At 43.8% G+C, this 18526-nt stretch overlaps 1 protein-coding gene across 4 annotated transcripts; it reads right to left on the bottom strand.

The window, feature by feature from the left end:
• Positions 1 to 16529, bottom strand: rasal3 (RAS protein activator like 3). Of its 4 annotated transcripts, XM_053498434.1 has the most exons (18): positions 15451 to 16528; positions 14586 to 14710; positions 14313 to 14397; positions 11433 to 11494; positions 10815 to 10903; positions 7123 to 7351; positions 5815 to 6483; positions 4667 to 4811; positions 4378 to 4522; positions 3883 to 4119; positions 3238 to 3439; positions 2149 to 2240; positions 1648 to 1924; positions 1256 to 1351; positions 756 to 946; positions 548 to 632; positions 332 to 437; positions 1 to 179 (listed from the first exon to the last, which is right to left on the bottom strand). In XM_053498434.1, exons 1-17 carry the CDS (start codon positions 15974 to 15976, stop codon positions 348 to 350), a joined length of 3345 nt encoding a protein of 1114 aa, XP_053354409.1. In that variant the 5' UTR covers positions 15977 to 16528; the 3' UTR covers positions 1 to 179; positions 332 to 347. The 4 variants fall into 4 exon arrangements, 2 of the variants coding, with proteins under 2 accessions (XP_053354409.1, XP_053354411.1); XR_008360815.1 differs by having other exon boundaries at positions 332 to 632; positions 15451 to 16529; XM_053498436.1 differs by lacking the exons at positions 14313 to 14397; positions 14586 to 14710; positions 15451 to 16528 and adding an exon at positions 13605 to 13810.
• Between the last annotated feature and the right edge of the window lie 1997 nt (positions 16530 to 18526).

Below are 18526 nucleotides of genomic sequence, written 5' to 3'. Positions count from 1 at the left end.
TTTTTGAAGGTTCGATATGCTGTCGAATTTTATTGTCACTTTATCACATGTGAAATTAAACTACAGTAGTTTTTAAAAAAACGACAGGACTGTAGGTGTGAGAGTAGAGAAGAAGACGGAGTCAGAGGTCCGTCTAGACGATCAGGAGGAAGTCGGAAACGTGGAGCTGCAGCACCTGTCTGTGAAAACGTGAGAAAGAGTGTGACACGCAGAACATACAGAACCTCAGGGGTTACAGTACAGGAGTGTATCAACATGACACACACTCACTGTCTTACATTCTGTCTCACATTCACTGTCTCACCCTCACACACTTGTCTCACACACTTACTGTCTGTAGGTGTGTGTTAAGGGTTGCTGTACGATGTTCCCGGCCCGTCACTGTGTGCCGTATTTAACTGCTGCATCTCCTTTAACAGACCTGCAAACTGCTCCTCCTGAAAACACACACATAAGTAGGGTTGCACGCGCACACACACACACACACACACACACACACACACAAACATGCAAAACCACAACAATAATAAAATCTCCACCATCTTACCAACACGTTCATCCTCTCGGCTGCTGCCATGGCGACGCTCAGCTTCCTTTCGTCTTCCTCACGCTCCTCCTCAATCACACCCAGTCTACACAATGTACAGTCTAGTTACGCCAGTGGCAGGAGCACGTAGCTCAACAACATCATAATCCTAATGGCTACTCACATATCTGTGTGTGTGTGTGTGTGTGTGTGTGTATGTGCGTGCTACCTGAAGGTGGCGCTGGCGAGCTGCTCCTCTTTCAGAGCTAACACACTGCGCATTTCCTGCAGCTCGGCCTGCAGCTGCACCTGCTGCTCCTGACTCACGATGATGAAATCCTCCAGACGCTTCGCCATCTCCAGCTCACGCTCCGTCACCTGCTCCAACCCTGTACGCAACTCGCGCAGCTCCTGAGTGTGCTGGGAAACATACACAAACCACACACACACACACACACACACACACAGACAGACAGACAGACAACAGGCAGATCCGTCAAAGCCCTGGCTATGTCACAAGAAAGAGGCAGTGATTGGATCAGAGTGGGTGTGTTTTCATGAGGGAAACTTTTAAGGTGTTGTCGGTGTCAGACAGAGCGGGTGTTTGAAATGACTGTCAGGGACAGAGCAGGTGTTTGACTCAGTGTGACGGGTGTTTATAGACAGTGTAACTGGCTTTGGATGTCCATGGAGACCATAATACTGAAAATGTTCAGCTTGAAAACACACCTCTTCCATCAGGCTTGTCTCCTCCTGAACATGTTTGGTCTGATGCTGCTCTTTAATCCAAGGAACAGGGGCAGGTGGAGGTTTAGCGCTGTTGGTCTACACACACACACACACACACACACACACACAAATAAATGATTAATGCATGCATCACTACATCACTTACACTCACTCCTTTTCTCATTTGAGATCCTAAATTAGCTGTAAAGAGGGGGGTTGTGTAGGGTTGGGGGGGTCAGGTTCTGATCGGGATCATTGTCATTGCCATCAAGTGTAAGTTGAGTCCCAGAGTGAGTGTTAAGGTTCATAAACACAGAGTGACACAAACCTTGCAAGAACAAGTGATTTATCACTAGACCCTCTGAAGAGCCGTTATGTCATAAAACCCTCACATGCTGTGGCGATGAGATGGCCAGAGGTGGTTCTGCATCGTCCTCGTGATGGACATCGGGTGTCTCGCTCAGGTTGGTGGTGCTGGTCGTTCTCTTTGGAGGATGGCGATGGTGTCTCTCAGAGGCAGGGACACTCTGCGTCCTCGTCACCTGCTTCCGGTGTTTGTCCTTGGCATGTGCAGGACGCGGGTCTGAAGGCAGCTGCTGAAGGGACTTGTTCAGTGGGCTGTACTTATTTAGGTCTCGAGGAGGAACGTAGGTTGGCTTGGAACTGTAACTGAACAAAACAAACATAATTGCTCAAAATTTCCAAATCTCAACAGTCCCACTCCTGAGCATTTACCACTGAGGCCAGTTCCTCTGCTGAAAATTCCCCACTCCCAAACATTCCCCACTCAGCCTTTGATTCCCGAGTCATACGCATTCAATTATCCTGAGCATTTAATGTAACTCCTGGTGAAAGTTCAGTAATGTAGAGGTTCCCAGAGGTTCCCCTGATACCTGCTGCAGTTGATCCGGGGAATGTCTGGGCCGAGGTGCTCAGTGATCTGGTTTAAGATGCTCGGTAGTGGCTGCAGGTTGTTTATAGTTTCCTGAGAGAAGGAGAAAGCTGTTTAGTGTTTCAGGTCACTGCATAACCAAATAATAGATAATAACCAAAGGGATTCTAAGTGGTGTTCATTTTGTCAGCTATTTTCAGTTTCAGTCTTAGTCTTAGTCCTAGGATTAATGTCTTTGTTAGTTTTTATCATATTTAGTCTTATCCTTTTTTGTTTAGTCTAGTTTTAGTCAATGAAAATGTAATATTTTAGCAACAAGGTTATTATTAATTAACAGTCAATCTAGTCTAGCCAAAACACTTTCTTAAGGTTTTTCACAAAATAATTATCTTAACATTTAAAATGTATTTTTTCATCTGATGTTTTCAGTTAATTATATTTATTTTTAACATCAGAACAACAGCTGCATGTCCATATTTATTAACTACAGAACAATCGGCGCCGTACGGACAATACAGTGTTTAAAACTCTTTTTATATGAATCTACACACTTGGACTGTTGTAGTGATCCTGTAGCTCCTCAGGGCCTCAATCATTTACTGATCTATTAGATTAATGTGTTTGGTAACGGTTTAACTATGAAATAAAATAATTACATTATGATGTATATATATTGGGAAACACCGCTGCCTGTAATGAATGAATACCGTATGGCAGCGGATTGTGATGGAAATTATATGTTGACTAAAATAAAGATAGATGTTTTATTAGTTGTTATTTTTTTAAACATTTTAGTTTAATCTTTTTTATCAACAATATTGCATTCCAATTTAGTCACTGTTCACTGATATCCGTAGCGTCTCGTCATCATCTTGTCTTAGTCAATGGAAATAAAGCCATTATTATTTTCATTGACAAAATTAACACAAATTTTAAGAAAAGTATATTTCAATATTGTTTAGAACTCCACTATTTACAGGAAAAAGAAAGACTTTAACAAAATGTGCATTAAAATGTAAATGTGAATCTGCAGCTTTCAGGTGGTGTGCCTCAGGGGCAGATCTTGGGGTATTTATGATTAAGTTATTACCAGTTTCATTGGGGAGATGATGTCGACCAGCAGGCTGTGAAGCACAGCGAGGCGTAAAGGAAGATCCACATAGCCATCAAACCGAGCCATCTCCAGTTCACTGTCAGGGTTTGATACTTTCTGCAGAAAAGCTCTCATATTGTTCCAATGTTCCTCCAGGAACTCATTCATGAACAGCATGTACTCTTCTTTCTCCCCAAACCTGAAGCGTACATGTGGAAAGTGGAGAAAAGTAAGCACCAAGAGTTTCATCCTCCTTATCTGCTGAGTTTAAACTCAATTCCATTTAGTTTACCTTAACTTTTACTTCAATAAAATTCAGGCTCTACAGGTGTGTCTGTGTGTATGGTCATGTAACATTTAGATTATTTTGGAAGGTTTTGATGTTATTTCAGTTGTTTCAGTTTGACCCAATTATGATTGTTAGTGTTTTTAAGTAAGACTGGCTATGACATAAACCCCTAAATTCTACGATTAATTTTTGAATTGCCTTAATATCGTATTTTATGACTCCAGCATTTAATCAAAGAAACCAAGCTAAGATGTTGTGTTGTGTTGTGTTTTCAGACTCTCACTGGGATTTTTTTTCATGCTGATTCCACAGTGGTGTGACATTGTGAGTGTTATATAGATTCTGTAACTCACGGCGTGAAGTTGGCGAGGTTCTGCAGCACTTTAGCCGTGAGAGTCAGTGTACGGAGTGTGTTGGGTTCTGGGTATGGTTGGGTCAATCCAAACAGAGAGGGGCTGAGGATGGCTGGACAAAGGAACCGGAGGAACAAAGACGCTGATATGAGACGGTGTCCAATAGACCCTCGTCCACGGTCCTCACAGTCAGACACCCAGCTGGAGAAAATTTCATTCAGTTCCACTGGAAAGGAGCTGTAGAAGACAGATCACAACCAGACACCCACATCATCAACCCAAATCATAGCAACCACTCACAGAAGTACATCACTGCACTGGTGTGCTGCCTGAAGTTTGTTTTTTTACAGTAGCTATAATGCTTAGCTAATGTAGCTAACACATCATGGGAACTTAAAGCCTTCACTTTAACAGGAAACAGATTACACATCCAAATCACTACACTTTTTCTGTAGAGCAGAAAGGTCGAGAAGGTGTAGTGCTACTCTTTCAGACCTGTGCATCTCCGTGATCTGCTGCACCACCTCTCCACAGGTTTCCTTTAGATGGCGTTGGTTGACAAGCAGCTCTGAGGCAGAACATTTCTGTGGATTGACTTCACAGCTTTCTGAGGATGCATACAGTCGAGCGATGAAATCTCCTGTTCAACATCACGTGAGAAACAAACATGGATGAGTTTACAGTCAGCACAGGAGTGGGAGAGAGATGGCATGGGTGTGGTCATACAATCGTGTGGGGGAAATAAACAGACAGATTAATAGAACAGATCTGGAGCTCTCTGTACCTAGAGTATCGATGAGATATTTCTGCCCCACCAGCTTCATGTACTCATCTATGGCTTTTGTGGCCAAAGTATTTTCTCTGAAGATCAGTGCCTCGTTCTCGCCCAAGCGCTGGACTTCAGCACCACCAAGCTCGATCAAGAACTCCTGTGAAAGAGAAGAAGAAAACAGGAATGGAAAACATTTCAGTCTCTTTGTGGCTAAACCACAGGTCTCAAACAGCCAACAATAATTATACTCCAGTCATCTGATTCCAGACCAGTGGCTTCTGCCCTCCAGACCTGCCGATCCAGCCTGATGCCCCACTCCTGGTTGGAGTTCTCATCACATGGAGACACTCAGTGTTGCTAAGCCCCAATGAGCTCTGCTTATAGATACATCTGATATCTGAGGAGGTTCCATTTAGAGACCATGAAGTGGGCTTGGACTGCACTGATACACACATGTTGCCGTGACAACATGTGCCTACAGTCGCTCTGATAGTTTAGGCCTGAAATTGCAGTGAACAGTTTCGTACCTCCTTCGTAAGTCTCTATGAGTGACTCAGCACAGTGGACTTCATGCCCTAACCCTACCCCTGAAACACACTTCCTGTTATACAAACACACTTTTAAACTCATAGTATACAGTTATAGAGATCTATTTATGATCTCACTATCTGGGTATGAGGGTGGGTTCCCTTTTGTATCTGGTTCCTCTCAAGGTTTCAAAGGTTAAAATAAAAAGTTCCTTTCTTATTACATCTGAGCAACTTTCTCTTTTTCTACCGCCAGGCTTTATTTCGCTCTGTCAATGAAAAAAGGTTCATTCAACTAAAATTTAACTGAATTAAATCATTAGTTCTCTCAAATTTCACATTTATTCGTGTAAATCCAAGTTTCGGTGGGTTTCCGAGTTCATCACCTTTATTTTTTCCACAACATTGACTCACTTTTGCTTTAAACTTTTATTTTTGCCTCATATATAATATATTTTTATATAAATTTCTCTCTAGTAGAAATGACGGTTATATGTTTTCACACCTAGCTTCAGCACACAGCAGGTAGTGTGATTGCTACAAAAAAACAACAACAAAAAAAAAAATTGGCAAATATTTTCTGTAAATGTGTTTAGGAGCGATGAGTAATCTACTGTATCTTCTGGTGCATACCTTGGCCTTCCCGATGCTCTGTAGGACATGGACAAGTGCTCCAGCCAGCTCCTCTTTATCCTTGACGTTCAGCAGAGGCTCCAGGTTGCTGCACATCTCCACGTATCCCAGGGTCACATACTCTGCAAACTCCTTATATCTCTCAATCGGCAGCACCTGCAGGTTCTGGAATCTTGCCTTCACTCTGAGACTCGCCTGTGCCCCGAGCTGCTCCTTTGCCCCTGCTGTACCAGGAGGTTTGAAGGGAATGATGGGATACCATTTCTCCTGAAATACGCGTCCTTTAATGTTAGCCAGAGACAGAGCCACACTGCCCAGAGGGTAAGAGATGATTTCGTCCTTCGAGTGGCGCTTCTTCTTGGGGTCTTCATCACGGAACAGGTGCAGTGTGATCTGCTTGACAGGTGGGAGGTTATCTAGCTCAAAAAACTCACCCCAGAACAGCTGGCAACCCCCTGAGCTTCCACTTCCTCCAGAAGACATGCCCACAGCATTCGACCCACAATCATTACCGGGGACTGAGGATGATTTGCCCACTGTGCGACTGCTGGTGCGAGCGAACAGCGTACCGTCGAGATGAACCTCACAGTAGTAGCGCTTTTTGGGCGGGAGATCTTTAGCTTCATTCACCCACAGGCTGAGAGAGTTCTCTGTACGTTCATAGTTATCCTGCAAAAGAACCATCACACACAGCTTTATCAAAGAACCCAAACCAGCCACCACAAAAGACATCAAGTAGCCTTCCTGTGTTTATGTAGTACACGGGACTAAAATGTCTTTAAACTGGTGTGTAGTGTAGCCGCAATATGGACCACTAAATATTGATTGCAGCATGGTCAAGCACAAGCGTGTTACTGGAGTCAATGTGTTACTGAGGGCTTTGGTTAGCTTAGGTGAGACACTGTTATGGAGTCTGAGGCACAGAGCTGTGGTAGTTAATGTAATAAACACACACATGATGATTTGCACAGCATTTACATTATGACATCTGGCAGACACCCTTATTCAGAGCAACTTATATTTTTATCTTATTATACATTTGAGCAGTTGGGCCTCGCTCAAGGGCCCAACAGGGCAACATGGTGGTCATGGTATTTAAACCTGGGACCCTCCGAAACATAGTGCAATGCCTTAACCACTGAACTTATCCTAATATACCACAATATTACTAACAAAGTGTGAGGCAGTAACTCCACCCACTGGGTCTCCACATGCTTAAGTGACACCATGGATAAGAATTACATTAGAGTCTGATGATTTCTCTTAGGCTCGACAGGACCTTGTCTTAACCTTTTACGAGTCCGGTACCTTATTGGGCCGAGCGGTGCGCCGCAGGTTCTCGATCCAGCGGTCCCTCTCGGCAGCAGAGCTGCAGCCAAAACAGTGGTTACTGTCCGAGTTTATCACTTCAAAGCAGTACTTCTCTCCGAGGATCGAACTGTGCACCGGCCGGATCACAGTGGTACAGTCCGAGCTCACGTCCAGACTTTCAGCTGCATTCAGTGGTACCGAGAGAGACTCTCGAGAACCAAACACACTACACACACAGGAACATTTAACACACATGAGCTTCATCCACATAGGAGAATAAAGAACTTCACCAAAAAAACGGAGAGATAAAAACAGATAGATAGAACGTAAATGGCGTCAAACTAAATTGTTAGTATTTCAAATAGCATGGAAGGAGAGCATCCTGAACTATAGAAGAGCTCTTAGTGTAGCTAGATCAACATATCTCTCCACTCTTATAGAAAATAACAAAAATAATCCTAGATTCTTATTTAATGCTGTAGCCAAATTAACCAGAAATAAGACCACTGCAGAAATCTCCACAACAACATCATGCAATAGTGAGAACTTCATGAACTTTTTTAATAATAAAATTGTAAATATTAGGCATAAAATTGAGGTTTTAAAACCGAACAATGTAATTGATGCAGATGTTAATCTAGCCATGTCAGATCAGAACCTAGAATACTTTACTCCCCTTGAAGAGAATGAACTAATTTCACTCATCTCTTCTGCAAATTCATCAACCTGTATATTAGATCCTGTACCGACACATTTTCTTAAACAGATAGTACCAGCAATAATAGAACCCCTGTTGAGAATAATTAATTCTTCACTCAGCATTGGATATGTTCCAAAATCTTTTAAATTAGCAGTTATTAAACCAATAATTAAAAAACCTGACCTCGACCCCTGTCAGCTGTCCAGTTACAGGCCAATATCAAACCTCCCCTTAATCTCTAAGATTCTGGAAAAGATAGTAGCGGAGCAGCTATGCTCATATCTACATAGAAATGGCATACATGAACTGTATCAGTCAGGATTTAGGCCTCATCACAGTACAGAGACAGCACTCATTAAAGTAGTAAATGACCTCCTATTGGCCTCTGATCAGGGTTGGGTAACTATGCTTGTATTACTCGACCTCAGTGCAGCTCTTGACACCATTGATCGCGCTATTCTTCTACACAGATTAGATAATGTAGTAGGAATTAAGGGTACAGCCCTCTCCTGACTCAGATCCTATTTGACCGATCGTTATCAGTATGTAGACTTAAATGGTGATTATTCTGCATGTTCTTTAGTGGAGTTTGGTGTTCCACAAGGTTCAGTTTTAGGCCCACTGCTTTTTTCCTTTACATGCTTCCTCTGGGCAACATAATCCGTAAGAACGGTATTAGTTTTCACTGTTATGCTGACGGCACACAGTTATATGTCTCAGCAAAACCTGATGAGATAATCCAACTTACTAAAGTTGAGCAATGTGTGCAGGACATAAGAAATTGGATGCTAACTAACTTCCTTCTTCTTAATCCAGATAAGACAGAAGTTCTAGTCATAGGACCGCATACAGCTAGGAGTAAGGTTTTAGATCACTCTGTAACTTTAGATGGCCTTTCTGTTCCATCAAGTGCAACAGTAAAAGACCTCGGTGTGATTATAGATTTCAGCCTTTCATTTGAAGCTTATGTAGATAATATTACCAGGATAGCATTCTTTCACCTCAGAAATATTGCCAAGATAAGAAATATATTTTTGCTAAACGATGCAGAAAAACTAGTTCATGCTTTTATCACCTCTAGGTTGGACTATTGTAATGCCTTACTGTCTGGTTGTTCAACTAGGTGCATAAATAAACTTCAGCTAGTCCAGAATGCAGCAGCGAGAGTCCTCACTAGAACCAGAAGATACGAGCACATCACCCCTATCTTATCTTCACTTCATTGGCTCCCTGTGAAATTTCGCATTGATTTTAAAATACTACTCTTTACATATAAAGCATTAAATGGTCTCGCGCCGCAGTACCTGAGTGAACTGCTAGTGTCTTACGATCCGCCACGCCTACTTCGATCAAAGGATGCAGCCTGCTTATCAGTAGCGCGTATTATGAAAAATACAGCTGGGGGCAGAGCTTTTTCTTACAAAGCCCGAAAATTATGGAATCGTCTTCCAATTAGTGTTCGGGACTCAGACACAGTCTCAGTGTTTAAGTCCAGGCTAAAAACCTATTTATTTAATCAAGCATTTTTATAAATAGATTAGCCTTAGGTAAAGGAGCAGATCTGGGGGACTCATGGACGTAGAGTATTATGGTGAACTGGTATGTTTAGATGCTGTCTTCCCCACTCTCATTGATCACTCAGGTTTGCTGACGGTGAGGTGATTGGTTGCTTTACATCTCAGTTCCCCCTCATGTCTGTGTTTCCTTCTGGCTCCTCTGCTTTTAGTTATGATGTCATAGTTAGTCCTGCCGGAGTCTCTGCTTGCACTCTACGGTTAATATACATTCACATTATACACTGTGTGACTGTGACCAGACCTGACTGTTATCTCTTCTCTTCTGCTCTCTCTCGTGCTCTTTCTCTTTCCTCTCTCCCCCCCTCTTTCTCTCTCTCTTTGTCGAGTTACACATGTCATTCCTGAGCTGCCAGTGATCCAGACTCCCTCTGCCCTCCGGACCTGTCTGACCCATCCTGGTGTCCCGCTTCTGGCTGAAGATTTCGTCATATGGATGCCCCGTGTGTCTCTTTGGGATGCATCTGGTGTCTGGGGATGATTCTCTCTACCTAGAAAATGGCTGTTTCTCTGAGGACTTGATAGTTCGATAGTTCAGGACTGGAACTTCTTACAAGTCTACCTGGGTCTTCAATAACTACCTGGACTCCATATTAACATCAATTAACATCCGCTATTATAGCTGAACTGCCTCCCACCCTACACACTGTATAAATGCAGATCATTTACTGCTTTCTGTTTCACCCAGATGAGGATGGGTTCCCTGTTGAGTCTGGTTCCTCTCAAGGTTTCTTCCTATTACCATCTCAGGGAGTTTTTCCTTGCCACTGTCGCCCTCGGCTTGCTCACCAGGGACAAACTGATCATTTTGATTCATACAAATTCAAATTTCATTCAAACTTAAATAATTCTTCTGATTGTGTGAAGCTGCTCTGCGACAATGACAATTGTTAAAAGCGCTATACAAATAAAATTGAATTAAATTGAATTGAATAGATACAGAGGGAGGGATAGAGATACAAACAGACAGAAATACACACACTCACACAAACATATACACACACACACACACAAAATGACATACAAGAATGAAAAACAAGCAATGCAGGGATACAGAGAGACAGACAAAGAGAAACAGTCAGACATACAGACAGACACAGACAGACACAGACAGACACAGACAGATAGACAGACAGACAGATAGACAGACACAGACAGACAGACACAGACAGATGGACAGGGACAGACAGACAGACACAGACAGACACAGACAGACACAGATAGACAGACAGACACAGATAGACAGACAGATAGACAGACAGACACAGACAGACAGACAGATAGACAGACAGACACAGATAGACAGACAGACACAGACAGATAGACAGACAGACAGACAGACACAGACAGACACAGACAGACAGACACAGACAGATAGACAGACAGACAGACACAGACAGACAGACAGACAGCACCGTGCTGAGGGGTTCAGTTCCACTATGTTCAGCTGTGTGTTGCTGAGTTTCCTGTGAGCTCCACCCTGCAGACGCCGTTTTATTTTCATCTGAAAGCAAGAAAGAGAAACAGAGAGACCCGAGAGAAAGAAAGAGAGACACAACACCAAATTTTTATTTTAGTATTTTTAAAATGAATTTAAATACATACGTATATATCCATTTTTTGCAAAGCCCACTTTTTAAGTCATGTCTAGACGTTCAGATGGGCCTCGGTTGTCACCATGTCTCTTTTGTCTGGGGTTTAAACAATCCAATTAGATTGTTCCTCTAATGTGATGTCATATAAGAATAGCCCCTCCCCCCAGCTACTATTCTCTGGGAAAGGCGTGGTTCAATAGAAGCTCATTTACATAATGTGCTCAGGGTAAAACAGAAAGCCTGAGGAATGAAACTTTATGTGAGGGGTATTTCAGCTGGGGCAGTAATGCACACACACACACACACACACACGCACACACACTGGGGGAGCTCTGAGACCTGTCTTCACTAGTTAAAGAAAAAAAAAGGATTGGACTTTTAAATTAATTGTGTGTGTGTGTGTGTGTGTGTGTGTGTGTGTGTGTGTTTAATACTCACTCTCACGCCACCATCTTGAGTTTTGGGCTTTGGGGCCGCGGACACATGGTCTGGAGTGCACTCTGAAAGTAATACACAACATTCATCTGAATATGAAACATTTATACTTCCTGTGTGTGTGTGTGTGTGTGTGTGTATGAGAGAGAGAAAGAGAGTGTGTGTGTGTTTGTGTGTGCTGAATAGCTAATCAACACAGGAAGTGTGTGTATCGTCTATCAGAGCTCATAAACATTTAAATGTAAAATGTGCAGTGTAAGGAGCCTGTGTGTGTGTGTGTGTGTGTGTGTGTGTTTTCCTGCAGATTCATTACACTTTTCTGTTAGAAACCTTGAGAGTTCAGTTGCAGGATGTGGTTTTACAAAAACAGAGAGAGAGAGAGAGAGATCAGCACCTGAGTAACAGGATCTCACATAATCAACAGTTATTAAGGTCTTAAACTTAACAAGACGTGTCACTAGTGTGTGTGTGTGTGTGTGTGTGTGTGTGTGTGAGAGAGAGAGAGAGTTTGATGCTAAGTACAAAATTTGTCACTTGTAAAATTAATTCCCTTCTGATGTCATAACTTCAGGATAATCATTAAATCTAATCAATCTTTCATCAGAAGTATTTATGTTCATTTCTTTTCCGTTACATTTCTTGCTAAGCTCTTAGCAGCTTTTACACTTTGCTAAAACACACATGACGCGCCAGTCAGCTGTTCCCATCCAACACAATGCGATGTGGAACCGTGCAGTTAGCGTGACACTGCGGCTCTAACCACTGAGTAACGATTTTGTAATTAGTTTTGTGCAGTTGTGCCGATGATGTTTGTTCATGACTGTTGTTGTGACGATACAACCACTCGAGGTGAGACGAGTCCAAATGGACACTTACAAAGTCGAGTCTTATAATACCGTGATGATCGATAAACAGAAAAACACAAAAGTGTAATCAAGTTTAGAGAAATCTCATGAACGCACAATAAAACACTGGGAGAAAACTGTTGCCAGGCAACCGCTAGATTCCCCTCTCAGCCAGCACAGTGACGCCACCGCCAGGAGAACCCAATAACGTCAGTTATACCTAGTGAAGTGACAGGATGAGACCAAAGGGCCGTCCATCCAGTCGGATCTCACAGAAAATCCAGTGCAGCACAAATCACTGAAAAAAATCGATGCTGGTGAGGATAGAAAGTACAAACCGCTCACGGGGCCCGAGGCCCTCGACCCCGCCTTTAAACTCCACAGGGCCCAGTCCGACTGAGCTCCATGGGACGCACCGGATAAACAAGTCCGATCCACAACCCACAGCACCCGAAGGATCTGCTGCCAACGTCCAGACGCCACAGCGCCCCCTAGAGGCAGTGCAGAGGGGGCGGAGCTTCCCTGGGGGGCACAGGGGGTACTTACACAACATCGGGATTAGTGTATTGTGCTATACTGTCACAGTGGTGTGTGTGTGTGTGTCTGTGTGTGTGTGTGTGTGTGTACGCTAGCTGATGTTTGAGGTTTGATTTCTACCCCACTGCCAAGAAGCCACCATGAGAACGGAAGTGAGACAGATCGATCCAGAACTTCTACACTCAGACTGATGGGGTCAGAGCACAGGGTCAGCCATGATACAGCGCCCCCTGGGGGCAACCTGGGGTAAGGGCCTTGGTCTAGGGGTCACTGCACCAGAAGAATGAAATGAAATGCAATCCCCAATGGTGTGACACTGTGTGTGAGCCGACACACAGGACAACACTTAATAACAACAGCATGAAAAACAGGAAAGCATTAAGTATTAAAACTAATTACATGAAATAAAATAATAAAAACATGAATAAATAAATAAACAAAATCTCCTTAATTAATGGAAAATCACAAAAAGCTTCAAACATAAAAACAGCGATGCAAAAGAGGTAATAGTACACAGAGGGGGAGGAGCTAAAATATTCTCCCTCGCAATAATTATTGCAGAGTAATGTTGCACACATCGTATTTAACTCGAACGGTCACAGTTGTTCAGTCTGTGTGTGACGCCTGCCCGAGGGCAGCAGGTGACCGGGTACGAGTCCTTCACGAGGCTACAGACTCCAGGGGGAAGTTCATCAATCAGACTTAAAACAACCCGATTAATCACACTAATAACATTCTGATTAATCAGATTAAACTGATCACATTGGGAAATAAAGAGTTTAATCAGGCTTACCCAGAGACCCGCCGCAAACAATCCAGCGCCTGAACACCATGGTCCTGACCCTCTCTCTCTCTCTCTCTGTCACTCTCTTGTACACACACACACACTTAACACCATACACACTCACACTTCACCACTTTGTCTTTCTCTCCCGCTCACACACAAATCCATTACAGACACACGACCAGCGTACAACCGAGACGAGACGAGACGAGACGAGACGAGCTTCTTAGTGTCTAAGCATCTGAGTGAGAGGAACACCCAGTGCAGTGATGTTATCTCACAATATTACAGAGGAAACGATTTCACACACACACACACACACACACACACACACACACACACACACGTAATTACATATTTCCTCTGTTAAAGCAGTCGGAGACATGTAACAATCCTCAGCTCCATGTCAAACCTCAGTGTCACTGCCATGATTCAGTGCAGACGGACTCTCAGACACACACTCCTCTTCCTGACATAAATCTCAGCTTACTTTAGACAACTGCATGTTAATCCCATAATGCCCAGCAGAGTTATCCAGCTGTGTGTGTTCACACCAGTACAGTGACCGTCTGGACCCCAGTGTTTTATTCAGTGTTTACAGAATAAAATCATCATTCAGCCTAAATTAATTGCAAGTGATTAAAAACATACTCCCAATAGTTTACTGACATGTAAAACGTGTGTGTGTGTGTGTGTGTGTGTGTGATAAACACTAACCGAGGTTGGAGTGGCTCTCAGTGAGGTTGTGCAGACTGAGAGATGACAGACAGCTGCTCGCTCGATTCCTCATCCGCAACAACGGCTAAACAAACACACACACACACACACACACACACACCACACACACACACACACACACACACCACACACACACACACACACATAAACAAACATAGTGTACAGTAAATAGTAAGTGTGTGTGTGTGTGTGTGTGTGTGTGTGTGTGTGTGTGTGGTGTGTGTGTGTGTGTGTGTGTGTGTGTGTGTGTACCTCCTCCTCTCTGGAGATGACGATCTGTCCTTCATGAAGGAGGCAGTTGTTAATGTCCCAGACGAGAACATCCTGAGGAGCCCAGGAGAACTGAACTGAATCTGCAAGGTCCACACATGGCACATCTAAAACACACACACACACACACACACACACACACACACACACACACACACACATAAACAAACATAGTGTACAGTAAATAGTAAGTGTGTGTGTGTGTGTGTGTGTGTGTGTGTCATTGAGCCTCAGACCTAAGACGGGCCTTCACCTGGGCCACAGATATATCTCAGAAACAAAACAAGTATCTGATTAAAGGTCCTCACTGTGACTCTTCTCACTTAAAGTCAATTACATTTTTAAATGAAATTACAGAAGTGTGTATGAGATGTGAGTGTGTGTGTGTGTGTGTGAGTGTGTGTGTGTGTGTGTGTGAATCAGAATGATCAGATCGTCCCTGATGAACGAGCCGAGTCTGACGGTGCTGAGGGAAAAACTCCCTGAGATGGTAATAGGAAGGAACCTTGAGAGGAACCAGACTCAACAGGAAACCCATCCTCATCTGGGTCTCACTGACTCCAACACGTCTCACTGTTAAGCAGCTGAAGGTTTTAGAGAGAATTAAAGTTTTATTTCAATTAAATTTTAATTGTTTAAAGATATTTGGGGTAAATGTGTCAATCTGGCAACCGGGTGTTCTTTCACTCCTCCATCTGATGCTTTAATGTTAAAGAATCATTACAAACCTAAATAAAGAATAAATTCTAATATTTCTGGTTAGAATATTAAACACTCCATGATAGATGTTTCTTTTACTAATTTAGATTTTTGTAATAAAGATGGTACAGTAATTGCTGGATCTCACCCTCACTCGGCTGTTGTTGTTGTTGTTGTTGTTGTGTGTTGTTGCGGTTCTGCCTCTTCAGCTTCTGAGACACCTGGCGTAGATATTTGCGGAATTTCCCACCCTGTGGTGTGTCCGAGGCGGCTGCGGTCCCCGCCGCCGAAGGTGAGGATGATGATGATGAAGGGGACAGGATGGATAGCAGCGCGCCTGGAGGTTCTGACAGTGCTCTGCGGAACGGGTTCTTCCTCCCACTGGTTGGTTTCGAGGTTCCGTCCCCTGTGCGAGCCCCCAGTGCGGGTGACGGTGCAGGTGATTTATTGGTTGAGTCTTCACTCAGCGCCTTCCTCCAGCTCTGCATCTTACCCCACTTGCTTCCCGCACTTTTCTCTGCAGCATCGCCCCGTGCGCCCCCCGTGTGCCAGGTGTACGTGTTCAGCAGGTTCCCGTCCCCCGCCTGCTCTGCGCTGCTCTCCGCCGCCTCCTGAGGGGCGCCTTGCTCCATCGACTCGTGCGCCTCTGCCTCAGACTCTTTATCGGTTCCCATGGATGGAGTGATGGAGTGATGGAGTGATGGAGTGATGGAGTTGGTCGCCTCTGTACTGATCTTTACTGTGTTACTGCTTCAGTCGCTCGTGTGCTCCCTGTTTCTGCACACGCTCTACTTCATAACCACTTCCTGTTGCATGTATTTATAGGAAACTCAAACGTCCAACGTCTGCACTCTGTCTTTGTCTTCTCTAGAAATGGAGGTTGCTGAGAGATTTCAGGTTCTGACTGGGCTACTGAAGTCTTGATCTCCTCTGGGCATCAGCAGCTCTGAGTCCGATCCTCTCAGGTTCTGCAGTAGGAACCTTCAGCTCTGTAGAGTCGAACGTCTAAAGTCTCTTTTCTTCTGCTGAGTTTTTCAGGTTGTGTTTTGTTGCGCCGGAAATGTCACAAGTGGTGCATATGTGTCTGTTTGTGTGTGTGTGTGTGTGTGCGTGCATGCATGTGTGTGTGACAGAGAGAGATGAGGAACCTGTGAGTGGTCCTCATCAGGGAGAGCTTACAGTAAAATCACAGTAAAGGTGCTAATTGAACAGCTTTAAGTGAAGCTCCATACACATGCAGGGCGTCGATTCAATCGACTGGGTGTAAATGTAACACTGGGGACTTTAGTAACTCAGTGAGTGAAGAATAAACGAGAAATAGAGGAAACAGGGTCATCGAACAAGAAGAGAAAAAGAGAAAAAGAGCAAAAAGCAAGAAAGAAACAGATGTAAAAGAAAGAGAAGAGAGATAAGGGAAAAGAGTGTGTGTGTGTGTGTGTGTGTGTGTGTGTGTGTGTGTGTGTTGATGTTTAACAGCAGGAAGTGGGTTGCGGGTTTGTGCTGCTCTGACAGGAAATACGGAAACACCAACCGCTAATCAACCAATCACAGATCACTGCAGGACAGAGCAGTGTGTGTGTGTGTGTGTGTGTGTGTTAAAGCAGCTGCAGTAAGACAGTTGTTTGATAAACACACACACACACACACACAGATGTTAAATGTTTATATATGCAGTTTATTTAATTTTTGTTAGTTTTAGATTTTAAACTTTTCACTTTTATTCAGTTTTTGTTAAAATGTTAAAATTGAAGGTAATTTGGTCAGTAGAGAGAACGTCTCACACACACAGACACGTCTCCGCTGAGGGAACTGGGGAGAGGAACCATCGCCAGAGTCGAGTGTGTTCGGGGGCGGGGCTTACTGCTCTGAACATCACTTTTGATTGGTCGAATAAAGAGAAGCCATTTTACTGAACGTTTATAAACACCTGAGTTACGAGCGGATCGGGGGGGGGGGGTTTAGAGGAAGACTGGACTGGAGAGTTGGCTTTAAAGGACAGAGACACCTGCAGATGGCGCTGATGAAACTTACACAACTCCAACTAAAGGCACAGAGTGGTACTGAGAAGGAGTGTGTCGAGAAGGAAGAGTGTGTGTTGAAGAGTGTGTGTGGGAACGAGTGTGTGTTGGAACGAGTGTGTGTAAGAGTGTGTGTGGGGAAGAGTGTTTGGAAGAGTGTGTGGAATTCCTTTGGAGAGGGTTAGAGAGTGTGAGAGCAGTGTTATTACTGTAGCGGACAGTCTGGGTGCCGCAGGCAGAGATAACCAGCCCCGGACTCCGGCATTAGAGCCCTCACAGCGGGGCGAGTGGGTGACGACTCGGCGGCATACTCGTTCAGCCAAAGCTAACGCTAAGGCTAGCCCACCGGAGCACACCTCTTCTGCGCTTCACGTGTCCAACAGGTTTGCTCTCCTCAGTGATGCACCCGCTGAGAAACCTGAAAGAGCTCTGGTTATAGGAGACTCTATACTGAGACACGTGAAATTAGCCAGGCCTTTAGGGGCGCCAGCGGCAGTGGTTAGGTGTATCCCGGGAGCCAGAGCACCGGACATAGCAGGTAATCTTAGGGCTCTAGGACAGCACAGCTTCTCTAAGATAGTGGTCCATGCTGGAGCTAATGATATACGCCTTCGTCAGTCAGAGGTTAGTAAGAATAACTTTATAGAGGTGTAGTTATTGGTAATTATCACGGATCATATTCACAAGGATTCTTAAGCCCAAAAGTTGCTCCTAGTGACGAAATTCTAGGAAAAATCTTAGAATTTCCCCTTAAATTTAGGAATAAATCTTAGTACAGATAAAAATGATTTATGAAACACCTTAGCCCTAAAAACAGATCCTAAGGTAAAATTTGTTAAGAGTAGAGAGGAGGACTTTTAAGAAGCTGAAGAGTTTCTATAGCTGAGGACAAAATGGCAGACAGAAGAAATGTTCTTCAAACACTGAATGATGGTGAGTTAATTAAACGCCACAGATTGCATCATGATAATGTTTGGTGGAACTTATTAGAGAAGCGCTCACGTCTCCCACCCAACGTAGTAATGCCATAACGCCAGAAATGCAACAGTGCAGTAGTGATGACGTGTGTCTGTCACAACCTTCCATCAGCAGAGTGATCACACAAACTATTGAAGCGCTTTCACAGTCTCATATAGTGACACCAGTCATTTCATTTCCACTGGACGTTCACACTCTACAGGCTCACAAAAGGGCATTCATGGACAC

Source organism: Clarias gariepinus, chromosome 6 (genome assembly GCF_024256425.1).
Source record: "Clarias gariepinus isolate MV-2021 ecotype Netherlands chromosome 6, CGAR_prim_01v2, whole genome shotgun sequence".
NCBI classification, from domain to species: domain Eukaryota; kingdom Metazoa; phylum Chordata; class Actinopteri; order Siluriformes; family Clariidae; genus Clarias; species Clarias gariepinus.
Note: the sequence above shows the minus strand (reverse complement) of the source record. Positions and strands in the feature narration are given on the sequence as shown.